The sequence below is a fragment of the Zootoca vivipara genome, chromosome 5 (assembly GCF_965207765.1).
Source record: "Zootoca vivipara chromosome 5, rZooViv2.hap1.1, whole genome shotgun sequence".
Taxonomy (NCBI): Eukaryota; Metazoa; Chordata; class Lepidosauria; order Squamata; family Lacertidae; genus Zootoca; species Zootoca vivipara.
Window position 1 is genome coordinate 93,080,603 of NC_142588.1, and position 15,042 is coordinate 93,095,644.

The 15,042-nt window shown below is 40.5% G+C and overlaps 1 protein-coding gene across 12 annotated transcripts in view; it reads right to left on the reverse strand.

Moving 5' to 3' along the window:
• LRCH3 (leucine rich repeats and calponin homology domain containing 3) overlaps positions 1-15,042 on the reverse strand; it is an 85,169-nt gene that overhangs the window by 35,985 nt on the left and 34,142 nt on the right. For 9 of the 12 annotated variants that reach the window (XM_088669308.1, XM_088669310.1, XM_060274287.2 and 6 more), the window contains exons 4-9: positions 14,688-14,793; positions 14,418-14,554; positions 11,505-11,614; positions 6,940-7,033; positions 6,357-6,477; positions 3,868-4,016 (exon numbers count right to left, since the gene is read on the reverse strand). In XM_088669308.1, the coding sequence (XP_088525434.1) occupies positions 3,868-4,016; positions 6,357-6,477; positions 6,940-7,033; positions 11,505-11,614; positions 14,418-14,554; positions 14,688-14,793 (717 nt within the window). The remainder of the gene's footprint in view (positions 1-3,867; positions 4,017-6,356; positions 6,478-6,939; positions 7,034-11,504; positions 11,615-14,417; positions 14,555-14,687; positions 14,794-15,042) is intronic. The other 3 variants (XM_088669311.1, XM_088669307.1, XM_088669309.1) reach the window with 1 other exon arrangement.

Sequence of the window (15,042 nt, forward strand, 5' to 3'; positions counted from 1 at the left end):
AGAAGAAATATGAGCCACTGCAATTTCAAGAATGGAAATTGGGGGGGGAAATATAAAGGACCTTTTTAGCCAACCACTGAACAAATAGCAATTAAGCTGGCCCACAGACATGGCGGTATTATCCCACAGTACACAAAAGCAACATATTCAGCCCCCCGGGGAAACCCCAGTGCACTCAATTGGAAGATCATCCCGGTAATTAAGGAACTGCAAGTCTCACTGCCGCTTAGCCTTAAGAGAATAATGGCGGTTATGTTGGGCCCCCAAGTACATATGCGTGGGATATAAAGTGGAAGACATCGCTGGGACGCTGGGAGAACAATAAGCCAAACAAAATACGCTTCAACCCAGTTTCCCATTGTAACATATATGTGAAGGCACAGATTGTAATCCGATTGCGGAATGCGCTACTTGTTAAGCAAAGTAGAAGATTATCCCACACAGGCTGCCTGCACACATGGGATGCAGCCCACTGTTTCAAGCCTCCCATTAGGCTTATGCAGAAAGGTTTAGATTAGAGGCCATGGAGGAGGAAATGTATTACTTTAACATTTCCTAGTGGTTTTAGGCCTATTAAGAGCCCTTCCTTTCCTACAGTCCAGATGGTGACAGGAGGGGTTCCTTTGCCCCTCAATATGCCCGCAGCAGTTAAAAGGCCAAAAAACAAAGTGAATTCTACCCCCCACTGCCCTTAGTTTTAAAGGAGACACTTAAGAGCGCGAAGAAAGAGCCAATATTATATTGTGCGCTGCCATTAAGTACCCTTCTAAAGGTTGCAAAGTTTACTTTGAATCAGTCAGGCATTTCAGCTTTAAACAAAGCACACACTCCAACGTTCGGAGAGCGTTTTAACAGCTCTATTAATTTAAATATATCTCCAGATTAGAAACATGCATCCAAAAATACATTGGCATGTTCTCACACATAGCACTGAATCCATCACAATCCCAAAGTGCCCCTCCCTGTGCCAGCTTAGCTGCATCTATTAAAAAGCCAGCCTGAATAGAAGGTCTTACAAGCATGTCTAGTTCGGAGGATTTGCACAGCTGCAGGGCAGCCACAAAATACGTAATGTGTTGTACTTTTTCTTTACAGGTGGCACATGCAGAGCACAGTCAAGAGGGAAATCTTATCAAGTTTTCAGAACTGCAATGACAGATGAACTTTTTTTAGTTAAACACAAGGCAACCGGCCTCAGCATTTATCTGCTTATAAACTACTGTACAGCCATTTAGCTGCTTCCAACCAGAGGTGTTTGCATTTTTTGTTTGGTTTTTTAAAAAAGTGAAGTAGCCACTGAAGTGTTACTTGAATAGTGGCATAGAAGGGCAATTGTATACATTCCCCCCAAGACCTGTTTACACTGATTCAGGATTATTGTAGAGTATGACAGAATGAACAACCACTTAACTCTCAAAGTTGGTGTTTGCAATCAAACTGGCCCTATAAAAAGCATGCTCAAAAAGAAGGTTCAAAAACCGCACTGTTATATCAAGGAGCATGCCGTCCCAAAATGGCTGAGCTCATTCATTCAAGAAGCTCGCTCCATTTTGTGGCATAAAAACTAAACTGGTCTAATTTTCAGGGTGGATTTGATTTAAATCAAACTGATTTAAATCACGATTTAAATCACGATTTAAATCACTAGTCAGTAAGGCTTGATTTAAATCATAGTTGATTTAAATCATAAAGACTAATTCTTGCTGGTATAACTTTATTATGCAAGTAGATGAAGATTTTTAGAATAACAACTTTTCATATTAGTTTTTTTATCCCCAGTTTAATAGGTTTATCATTCATATTTGGACAACTTTACTGTTGTACTTAGGAAGGAGAAAAATAATCATTACCTTAATAATAACAATTTAAATAGATTTATTCAACTGAAACAATAACATTTCAGCAAATGTTATTTGCTTAAACAAACATCCATGTTTGTTAACTAATTTGGCTAAACAAAAACAAAATATATATATTTTAAGAAACTTAGACTGTCAGCCCAGCCTACACATGAAAAACTTAAATACTGTCCAAACAATCAGAAAAATATTGTTTCTATTCTATTCACTGAACTTCTTGAAACTTAGCACTGAAGGGGTTGCTTCTGTATTCATAGGTTTGTAGAACAATAGGATTAAGGTCTTTTTCTCAACTCTGTTCATGTTATAACATTTTTCCTGTGAAGAAGAGGCATGTGATCTCTGTTGAGTCAAATTCAGTTTTGAGAACTGCAAAAGTAAACCAAGCACCTGTGATAATATCTTGTAGGCAGAGAAACTGCCCAATAATCTTACAAAAACCTCTGGAAGAGGTGAATGGATTAATGGAATTTATTTACCCCATAAATTAAACATATACAACCTTATACTACATAATTAAAAAAACTAATCTTTATTTCATGATGGAATAACCTTTGGATGGTAATATTCTTTCCTCAAAAAGCATTTTATTTAAAAAAATCCAATTTAAATCAAAAAAATCGATTTAAATCAAAAAAATCCGATTTAAATCAAAAAAATCCGATTTTTTTGATTTTTTTAAAAAAATCATTGATTTTTATCCACCCTGCTAATTTTGAAAAACCAGAAGGCACAATATAACAGAACAATGGGGATTCAATTCTGTTTTCTGGACCTAATTTTTTTGTTACTGTAAAGCTATGCATCTAATTACATGAAATGAAGAAAATATCTCCCTACTCTTCTCATTATGGGGAAGAGATGCTTCCTTTAGAACACCCACAAAACAACTGGAGAATCTAAAGTGAGAATGCTGGTACAAGGAAATGAGCCTGGATTTCTTAATTGTAACCTTTCAGTTGAAATACCACAGGGCAGATTTAAAACAGCACAGTTCTTAAGGACATAGGCTGTACATTGTTCAATCTTATGTTCCAAGAATAAATCCCAAAACTTGTTGAATGTCTTTATTTCTTAGGAAGCCAGAAAAGTCATACTTTACAGATGCTTGACCTTTATTTTCGCCTTCCCTTGGGGCATCAGAAATTGCCATGACAGAATACTGGGAGTGGTAGATTTGTGCTAACAGGCCAAGAGGCCTGCACCCCGCCTCCCCTGAGATCAGTGGATGAACTTGGATCCACACTCTGGTTGCTGATGAGACAATATCTGAGGTACACCCACCCAAAGTGAGGATGCAAATGCAGACTAGCTAAAAGAAAACTCTTAAAAGCAGATCAGAATGGATTTGATATACGGTATACAATGAAGTGGCATAAAACTGCCTACAATAAAAGGATAGCAAAGCACCATTTAAAGATTATTACAAATACCGCTGAAAAAAGCCCTTGCTTGCCCCCCCCCTGCTTGCAGCACCCTAATTTGGATTTAGGGGTGGGGGTGGTAATGGGAGGTGAAGCTGTACAGCATTGGAAAACTGTCTGTGTGCAAGCAGAACAGACTTCTGCTCACATAAATGGGATTTCACCTTCCTCTCCTCCCTCCTGCAGACCCATGCAGCCTCAAAATCTGAAACAGATTTTTGGGCATGTAAGGAGAGGGGAGTGATGGAGAGAGGAGGAAAGCAAGGCGACGTCCCATTGGATACTTCTCAGATTCTGCACCCAGACTGTTGCACGGACCACCGTGGACATAGCACATGGGAGAGAAAGGCCAATTGAGCAGATATCAATTGAGACTCTATTGCAGTCGAAACTAGCACCTTGAACACCTACAAGACCCCAGTGCTTTGAGTCAGTTGCTGAAAGCACAGCACTGGAACTGCTCAAAAAACTCTGAATCCACAGATCTAAAAGTCAACCAATAATAGCCACTACGGATGAGAAACAACACAAACAAAGGGGAATTTCACAGGGGCAGATACACACAAATTAAAAGGAAGCACCACCTCATGAGATATTCGCCGTTGTTCAATATATGCCATGAACTGTGAGCTGAGGCTGTCTGACTCCATGCACTTGGATTGCCTCACCTCTTCCTCCTCCTCTTCGGTGACACAACTGTCAATAAAGTCGATCTGATCCAGATCATGTTCCACTTGGCATATACAAAGAGAAGGACCATAATTAGATAAGCAGCTGGGGGAAGGGGGAGACGCAAAGAGAGTTAACAGAAGTTACACTGCAGCAGCTCCATCAGGTTTGAGCGTATCTATTCAAGAAATCTCTTGCTGCAGAGTGGCTCATACAATCAGCAAGCAAACTATAGATCAAGTTCTTTATAAAAACTGCTGATTGGGAGATTTCCAACTAATATTAAACAAAGAGCCATTTCATACTTTAGAATGCATTACAGACAAAGCAAAATCCCACCATGCTAGGGTTTTTATTGCTCACTAATGTAACCAGAAATGAATAGTTTACAGCAATTCACTTACATAACACACATTAAATTTAAAAACTCTTTTCCACCTGCACTTTGGCTTACTTGCCAAGAATGATCTATTAGTGGTGAGTAGCAATATTAGTCTCTCAAGACCATAGAACCATAGAATTGTAGAGTTGGGAGGAATGCAAAGGGCCAGCTAATGCAACTCCCTACAATGCAGGAATCTCAACTTAAGCATTCACTAGAGATGGCCATCCAACCTTTGCTTAAAAACCTCAAAGGAAGGAGAGTCCACCAACTCTCAAGGGAGTCCGTCCCACTGTTGAAGATGCTCTTACCATCAGAAAGTTCTTCCTGATGTTTAGTTGGAATCTCCTTCATTGCAACTTGAATCCATTGGTTCGGGTCCCAGCTTCCTAGCTTGATTCTTTTTCCAAATGTGACAGCTCTTTGAAAATGGCTATCATATCTCCTCTCACTATCCTCTTTTAGGCTAAACAAACCCAGCTCCCTCAACCATTCCTTATAAGGTTTGGTTTCCAGACCCTTGATCATCTTGGTTGCCCTCCTTCCAGTTTGTCAGCACCCTTCTTAAATTGTGGCACCCAGAACTAAACACAGTACTCCAGGTGTGGTCTGACCAAGGCAGAATAGAGTGGTAGTATTACTTCCCTTTATCTGCACACTATACTTCTGTTGATGCAGCATAGAACAGTGTTAGTTGGTTTTTTTTTTTTTTTTTTGCTGCTGCATCACACTGTTGACTCATGTTAAGCTTGTGGTCTACTAAGACCCCTAAATCCTTTTCACATGTACTACTGGGAAACCAGGTGTCCCCCATTTTATCTTTGTGCAGCTAGTTCTTCCTGCCTAAGTGCAGAACCTCATATTTGTCCCTGTTAAAATTCATTTTGCTAGTTTGGGCCAAGATCTCCAATCTGTTAAGGTCATCTTGCATCCCAACTCTATCTAATGTTGTATTTTGCAGACACAAGTTGCTTAGACTTTTGCTATCCATACCCAAAGAAGTGCTTTAAGTTACATGTATTTCTGGCTTCTAATCAATCTGCGAACTCAGAAACCTCTGAAGCACCTTTGTGAATTGGTGAGTGAGACATGCACATTAACATGCAAAGCAATACTGTTCTGACCAACTAGAATCTGTAAAATTACATGTTAGAACAGCTTTTGGTTTGTTAGATTCTTCTGCAAACAACAAAGATGATGCTTACAGTCAAGCCTGCAATTATATTTTATTTTGGCTACCTTCACATATAAAATGTGAAATTAAGAAAGCAGAAGGTTAAGAGGAAGGGGGTACAGATATTGTAAAAGGAATAAAATGGGGGGAGGGACTCACACCCATTCAGAAGTGTTTGAAACCTACAAGAAGAGCATGAAGCTCAGAAAGGTCTGCTCTCATTGATCCCTCCACTCATTATGTTAACTGGGGCATTTTTTACTCATCACTGCTTCTGTATGCCCAATAAGGCTTTGCTATGCTGTTGTTGCAGCAAACCTTATGAAAACACTACACTTGACCCAGCATCCAAAATCCCTCAAGGATTCTTGTTCCCGATGGGCTGTGGACTGAATTATTATCCTTTAGAATCAACAGGTTTTAAATTATTTTTTAAATGTGCTATGCTGGAAGATAAATCAAACTCAAAGAGACCCAATTTCCCTCAGTTAAAGGTAACTGTTTCCCAATCCTCAAACTTTTACAGCTTCTTGTGGTAGTGGAACCAAGTGTCATTTGGATTCTCTTCTCCCAGAAGCTACTTGTGGTCATTCCACTTATCAGCACTTGAAGGAGAAACTAAAATAAAGATTCCTCCATCATCCTGGCTGTGTAAAAAATGCCATTTGGCTCCTCCAGTTAAACTGCATTTAGAGCTTTTTAAGACAAAGGGGTAAAATAAAATAGGTCTGAAAAGATACTTCTTGGACATAGATGATGCTCCACAAAGCGCACCAGAATCTTGCCATGCAATGTGGGAGCAGCCAAATATGCACTGATGGCTTTATTCTCAAATGAGTGCCATTTACCTCCACCGTTGGTGACAACCATGCTCCCTCGGTGTTCCTGGTACTGACTCTCTCTTCTCAGTCTTTGTTCTTTTGTGATTTCTGCCACGCGCAGAGGAAGATCAGAAAATTCGTCTGTAGGCTTCATTGAAAAAAAAACACATCGGACAATTAAGAAATCAAAGATTGTGAAATACGTCCACTTTTATCCAGCTTCCGAAAACAAGATCTGCAGCACTCCAATATAATGTTAGAAAGAGCTCCTCCTTCAAGTCACTCAAGTGATTTGAATCACATGTAGACAAAGTAAACTTTTTGTTGAGTTTGTATTCTTTCCAATTTAAAGAGTTTTGAAATGAAATGTGGAGCAAAGAGCAGTGCTTGCAAGTCCTTTCCTGCATCACCATTATCAGATTGAAAATAATCTCAGATGTGGAAATGGCACACAGGCCTCAATCCTTGGATGACTGCGGAATAAGCCGTTGCAAAATTGCAGTCCTATGCGTTTTAGCAATTGAGTCTTCCACGGCTGTTCTGCCTGGTTTTTTCCTTTTCACATATGCTACAATTATCCACCAAATAGAAGCAAAACAAGTATACTTACTTCATTTCCTGACCACCTTTTGTCTCCGCTGTCCACACTATTAAAACCAGAATCCAGTGCTCCATATGGTCGGCTGGAGTAGAGTTCTTCATGGCTGTCAAGCAGATAAAATGTTAGTTATTTTATTGCAAAAAGCAAACGAGATTTTTTTTGGGGGAGAAGATTAGATACCAGACAGTATCGGGGGACATATTCAACCTGTTAGTCATACTGCATTTTTCCATACATAAAGCGATCCAGCTAAAGACGTCTTGTTCTTCTAGACTGAGAAATGTTCCTTTCTGCTAGCCAACTGTTTGGGCTGCTAGTTGCCTTGGCCTGCAAAGCATTCAGCCACTACCAAAACAATTTTCAAGCACTACAAAAGAGTACGACTTGCCATCTTTACAAAAGTAGCTCCTCTACAAACCAAAGTCTCCCAGCCACTGCTGAATTTTTGCTGTTCCTTTATCGTGGCACATCTTCCCTGTCATCTTTGCCTAAATTTTAATGGGCAGTCATGTTCTTCAGGCAGAAAACATAAGGGCCATGCCTATGGTCTACACAGCACTCAGAACATGGGGGACAAAAACGTCAAAATAAGAGCAGCCCTTTAAAGGTCACTTTGGGCTTCATGGAAGACAAGAAAAAATGGGATTTAATTAAAATATATACATAAATACTAATTTGGGGTTAACTCTGGTGCTTCAGCTGAAAGGCTCCATGCAAGAAAAACAACTACATTTCAATGCACATTCCCCCCCCCCAAAAAAATATCTGTAACTCTGTGAGCGGTAAACTACAATGCCCAGAATTCTTTGAGGGAAAAATTGTGCTTCAGGGTACAAAATGTACACAGCCCTAGTTTGTGTTGGAGATGGGCTAGAATGTTGGTATACCATCATTTTCTATGTAAGCAGCAGCCACTGATAGGGGATACCCTGCAGAAACCCAGTATGAAATGCTTTTAAGGGCATGTAAGAGACATTATTGACATAGAGTGGGATTTGCCTAATGAGCCCCATCGGCGGAAACCCTCCACAAGGGCTTCTACCTGCAAAACAGGGCTCTCCCATGTCTCCTCCAACCATGTACCCTTGAAACTGACTGGGGGGGGGGGAGAGCTATCGAAGAGAACCCCCAGAACAGTGTGCAGAAAGGCAGGAGGATTATGTCTGGAAAGCTGATATGCTTGTGCAGACAGAATGTCAGTAGTAGCACAATGCTGAATTATACCCAAAATGTCTGAACTCAATACTGTATGGTTTACAAAAACTGGAACATGGTTACACTCAAAATATTAAATAATGCATGTGCTATCCTACTTTTCTTTTTTAAAAAGTTAACCATTATTAATTCATAAAAGATTTTGAATGTGTTTCAAATCAGCCCTGAATCAAGTTGAGGGAAGTTTTTATGCATTAAATTTATTGCCAGAAACAGGCATGTCATCCATGGTACTAGGATCTCAGCAAGAGGATACAGAGCACAAAGTAAGCTATCTCTGCTCTAAATGTATAGTGACTAGACAGTTCAATACTGCGGCCATCACAGACACAGTACAGTGGCACCTCGGCTTACAGACGCTTCAAGTTACAGACTCTGCTAACCCAGAAATAGTACCTCGGGTTAAGAACTTCAGGATGAAAACAGAAACTGCACGGCGGTGGCGTGGGGGCAGCGGGAGGCCCCATTAGCTAAAGTGGTACCTCAGGTTAACAACAGTTTCAGGTTAAGAACAGACCTCCAGAACAAATTAAGTTCTTAACCTGAGGTACCACTGTAGCTATATGGAAACTGCCACAGACAGCAGAGACGTAACAATTAATCAACTGTCCTACTGGCACTAGATGCCCCAGGGAAATCTGCAGCAAGACAGCAATAATGGGCAAATGGGAAGTTCAGCAAATGGATGGCTCCACCCAGGCATTGCTAATTGCTGATTAGGCTGTGGCTGGTTGTCACTTGCATTGAAAACCAGTTGCTTGGAATGCAACTTGTAATTATTAATTATGTGGCACCATGTGTGCAGAAGAGTCTCCACTGCGAGAGAGCTGCAATCTAAGAGGGCAGAGCTCAACAACAGATGTTTACTGGAAGTGTGTTGCAAACATTAGGACCGCTGGCATTAAGTACTTCAAGCCAGACGGCAGCCAATGTGTCAGAAGCGGCAGAATGTGTCAATACATCTACTATAGCATGCCTCACTTCTTCTCTGCACGTATATGTAGTGTTAGAGCAGGCATCCCCAAACTTCGGCCCTCCAGATGTTTTGGACTACAATTCCCATCTTCCCCGACCACTGGTCCTGTTAGCTAGGGATCATGGGAGTTGTAGGCCAAAACATCTGGAGGGCCGCAGTTTGGGGATGCCTGTGTATTCCTGATTAATGATGACAACAGAGCTGAGCATGTGCAACTGTACCAGTGTATATGAAGAAGTGTGCATGCACACGAAAGCTCATACCAATGACAAACTTAGTTGGTCTAAGGTGCTACTGGAAGGAATTTTTCTATTTTATTTTTATTTTGTTACTAGTGTGATTCTCCATGCAATTGTATTAAGTAGGATGTGGGTACTCTACAACTGCACCATGCAATTGCTGAAGAACACTTCATTTCAGTTCAACACTTCCATTTTAGAATACAGCAACTTCTGAGCAAAGATAAGTCTGGAAGTAAGTGGACAATACGTGGTAAAGTCTCAAAAGCTGAAATTCTGGTTTCTTGAGTGGGTGGACAGATGATGCACTGAACTGGATTTCAAGTAATCATGGGAGATTATTCAGTGCCCTACATAATCCCCCCCTTTCCCAGGACTACCAGAAGAATAAAATATGCAAATATAAGCCAATTTGCTTAACCGGCATAATGTATAGGGTCTTCTTGGTAGATGCACCCGCCCAGTGGAATGCCCTCCTGTCAGATGTCAAAGAGGCAACCATATGACTTTTTGCAAACATCGGAAGGCAGCCCTGTTTCGGGAACCTTTTAATTTTTGATGTTTTGGTGTGTTCCTTTATATTTTGTTGGAAGCTGCCCAGAGTAGCTGGGACAACCCAATCAGATGGGTGGGGTACAATGAATAAATTAACAACATCAACTACTACTACTACTGAAAAACTCAACTACACTTTGATTGCTTTTTCAGCACAGGGAATACATTGCTCTTCATATGTAGGCTAGACCATGGAGTGTTTTAGAGATTTTAATAAACAACTTGCTTAGACCTACTCCAGTTTTCTTTAATTGCTATTATTTTTACTGCCCCGGTATTGGATATCCTAATTGTTTTATGGGCACCACTATTAATTATTATTATTATTATTATTATTATTATTATTATTATTATTATTTATTACATGTCTAGCTGGGGCAGAGGGCAGCTTGTTCTCAGTCACAGGAAGCCTTGCACTGAAAACCAGAAACAGAGGCTGCCACAAGCACAGCTGCTGTAGGCTGAGTTTCCTGCATTTCACTGTCTCCAGGCCAAGAAATTCACCTTAGGGGCAGCCAGAATTGTTGTAGCAGCCAGTGCTGCATACTCATCTTGCCACCATCTCCTGCTCCTCCCTTTGATTTATCTGCTGGTGCTCTGCCTGGCCTGACTAGCAAGGTTGCACCAGGCAGGAAGAGGAAGCACTACACAGATGTTGCCAAACACATCTGCCTGTCTCCCTCACTCAGCTCTCCTGCTGAGATTGCCCTTTCTAGAGCGTAAGGTCACGGAGTTTCCATTTCCACGGCACAGGGCATTCTGCTGCCCCCTTTCCCTTTCGCTGCTGCACCGTTCAGCAAGGTTGGAAACAAGGGGTGGATAATCCCCCTGAGAAAACGTACTGGCAATTTTGATGTATATTAATATACTCACCCCCCTCTCACCCCTTTTCTCTCTCTCTGTCTGTCTCTCATTCACATTCACACACACACACACACACACACACACGTTTTAACATTAAAAACCGAGACTGTGAAAAAACAAACTAAATACCCCAAAATGCCCACACTGGCTGTGTAATGAAATGTATTTTTGGATGCAGGGACCAGACGAGAGAAGGAACTCTCTGGCTGGCTGCTCAAGTTCCCCTTTTCACCGAGACCCAGCCACAACCAGACTAGCTTGCTTCTTAGTTATGCATTTATGGTTCTCCAACTTGTATTTCATTGACTTCCGTGCCCTGCCTTAAACTGTCTGTGGTTCAGAGTGCTCAGTGCTTTCTCTCCTTCCTCCAGGGCCTTGCTTCATCAACTTGCCTTACTCAGTACTGCATGATACACACACAAGCTGCAATCCTAGCCCCCATCACCTTAATTTAGCAACTCATGATGCGGCTGACCGCTCAGAGATGAATGCTGCCTGGCTAAGCCAAAAGGAGACTCTGCCAAGAGCAACACAGCTTTATCATGGGAAAGGAGATCAACATTTACACCTGTGGTTAGACCAGAGATCTTATACAACCATGCGCAGAAGGTTAAACATACAGCACAATGAGATTTCTCTGCCCCCAGAACAAAGCCCACTAACATCTTAATACAGAAAACTAAAAATTACCCACAAAGATTCTTTTAAAAAAACAGCACACTTACCAAGAACCAAACCCCATTGGCCGCCTGTCGTAATCTGGAAGATCTGGCGCTACTTTGCATGCTTCCATATTCAGATACTTAAATATGTGGACTTTTCCTTTTATGCATATCTTTTTTAAAAAGGGGGTGGGGAAAACCATCATGAATATTTGGAAATGATACACAAACAATCGCTATCTATTGCAACTAATATATTATGTACAGTATTAGATTTCTTTATATTAAAAAAGTATTTTAAACCCCCAACAAATTGCTGGTCCAAAAGATTGTTTACAAACCACAATTAAGCTGAGTACTCTAGAGGAAAAACAGGGTAACAGTATAATAGATATTGTAGCCAGTCATACTCAGAGTAAACCCTTTGAAGTTAATGCACACAATAACCTCAAGTGGTCATGTGAAAAGATCTGCATTGGCCAGATCATAAGAGCTTTGAAAAGAGGCATAGGAGAGAAAACACACTGGGTCATTGAGATGATCCATCAGTATGATGTCAGGTTGTTCTTAAAGAGGGAGCTGTATTGGATCCTTGCCCTGCACAGACAAATCCCAAAAGGCTTCAATGGATTTCCTCTCTTTGATGTGAATGCACTCGCAGGAGTTCCCTTTCGTTGTTCTCTGTTTTGTTTCGCCATCTGTTTCCAGATTCTTTATTCTACCTCTTCATGTATGTTCAGGATCTTTTATGCTAGCAAGGGGTTAAAGTTCTCTTTCCATTTCATTTGACTAGGCTTTAACAGTTCATCTGGTGAAAGAAGATTTCCTCCTTCCAATTCTGCTCTATTTGGCAGCACATCTCCACAGGCAATTGGTTCAAGTGGATATAAAAAGTTTGGCTCCTTCATGCAACAGGAGTTAATATCGCCCGAGGTGAAAGAATTATTGCTTAAAATGGTCATTTTATCTATGTTGGTTATTATGATAATTCTGAATTCTTACAGAGAACTTTAGATTATATATTTTTTATCATTGCTATTTTTTATTATTCAGGCTTTTTCTCAGTTTGAAAGGATGTATTTGGGGGGTTTTCTTTTATTTAGGAATATGTTTTTAATTTGGTTGTTAGATTAACATATATGCCATTATATTTTAATGTTTGCGGTAAATATTACCAACAGAAAATTGATAATTTTTATTTGGCTACTGTGAGCTTATGATGATACATTCTCTATTAGTCTACATTCATTATTTGTATTTTATGATAATTTTTAGAAAGTTTTGTATCTGTTATTCATTATTCTATTTATGCTGTGTCCTTGAATGAATTTTCCAAAATGCCTATTGCCCTTATAAACAAACTAAATTTTTGCACCTCGAGTTCTTCCTCCTATTTATTAGATCGCTCAACAAACCACGAGCAATAAGCCAAGAACAAAGCCTGGCTGTAGCTCATGGCTTGTTTGAAGAGCAGCAAAGCACAGGTGCTGGTTTGCATGTAACAGAAAGCCAGCCAGCCCTTGGTTTGTTTCCTACCTGGTATTGCGACAAGAGCCAGGAAAGGGTGAAACTGGGAACTTCTGCGCAATATACGCCAACAGGCTCACTCAATTCACATTAAACCAGATATAAAAATTAATTTTGGTTGAATGTTCCATATGAACCAGGCCAATGTTGGTTTTAACAATAATACTTTTACTTATTCAGATGACTGCAGCATCAGGCTCTGGCAGGCTTCTCTGGGGGAGGTGTTTTGGGAAAAATTTTTTTTAAATAAAACAGAGTCTGTTATAGTACAATCAAATGAGAGTCCAAAGGGTTAGCTGTCCCTATACGAGTCCATGCTATTCTTGCAATTAAGAGTTGGGGCAGGATTTGACTGTTTTCACTATGAGAACTAAAACCATCAGCTGCAAGGAGCAGGGCTGTTGCCACGGTTGCCCAAGGATGTGAAATGCCGCCCTCAGTGAGTGAGGTAAGGAACTGTAAAGGTCTTCTGGAAATTATGCAAGAACCTTTTAGTACACACATAACACACACGCTAGGTTGCTGAGGTCTGTGGCTCACAATGTAATGATGTTCCCAGGCCATTTATGGCTCCACACAATAAAACCAACACCTTTAAATACTTCCTGGAAGTTCATGGGCAGGCAGTGCAGCTGTTCTGGCATTGATTTTATAGCCTTGTGACTTGCCTGCCTCCCCCATCCAAAGCTGGGCTGAACCACTCTGCAGTTATGAAGCTGTCTGCTTTGTATTTCTCCTCCAGCAAATGAGTATACAGTGGTACCTCGCAAGACGAATGCCTTGTGCAATGAAAAACTCGCTAGACAAAAGCATTTTGCGATCTTTTTGTTGACTCGCAAGACTAAGTTTTCTATGGCCGTGCTTCGCAAGACGATTATTATTTTTTTGCTTTTTTTGCTTTGCTTTGCTTACATTGGAAAACCGCAAGACGAATTAATTCCGTCTTGCGAGGCACCACTGTATGAACACACGTCGTATGAATTATATGTCCTCTCCTATGCAACTTAGTCCTATCTTAGTCCTAGATCGCTAACCTTTTTGGCATAAGCAATCATTTCTGGCCAGCATTCTTACACTGAGGGTGCAATGTGTATATACACATAAGCAGCTGTTTTTATGTAGTGGTTTGCACACACTATCTACTGCACCATTATTTGCTTGTGCACTGTGCATCACTCAGCATAGCAACAGCAAAATCAAGCAATGCATGCAAATGTCAGCTTCCCAACGCTAAGGTTTAAACAGCATGTGTGATTTGTTTCCAAGGATTTTTTTATTTTCCAGAGTGAATTGTATCCTAAACAACTTGCTGACAAAGAGCACATCAAGGATGGTCTTCTAGCAATTCTGATGAAAAGTAAAAGATTTCCTCCCATGGACTTCTTTGCCACTCTTAGAGAAAGTGTATTCTGGTTGAGAATAGTGTTCTAACATTAGATGATACATTACCTGTGCAGGGGGTGACTGCAGTGGGTTGTTATCTAGGGTGATTGTCTGTAAGTGCCTGAGGTTACGGTAACAAACCGGAATTGTTGTGATTTTATTGCAAGAGAAATCTAACCGAATCAAAGGCAACTCGGCAAGCTCTGTAGGAGAAAAGACACAAACAAGAAAAACACTGTAGTCAGAAGAAAACAAGACATTTACAGTACGTGTAGCAAACAATTTGATTTTGGAAATAAGAGCGGTTGTAGACAACTTCTCCCCTGCATGTCTCACCTTCAGGTAAATGCACCAGGTGATTTCTTCTGAGGTTCAGGTCCCGTAGAGAATATAAACTGCCGATCTGTGATGGAACTGTCTGTATTTCATTACAGCTTACATCCTAGAAAATCGTGAAGAGGAGTGAGCTGTGGTTAAGTGATTTTAATGATGTGCACCATGATATAAACACCATTTCAGTAGTTCAAAGCTTTGTCTTGTAAATGAAAAGTCATGAGATTTAAGCCCACTGTACACATGCAGAATACCTCCTCTTTGGAGAGGATCAATAACTCAATGCTATACACAGCATCCTTTGAATATACAATAGTTCAGTCACCAGCCTCTGAGCATCTAAGATGCTGCTACCAGT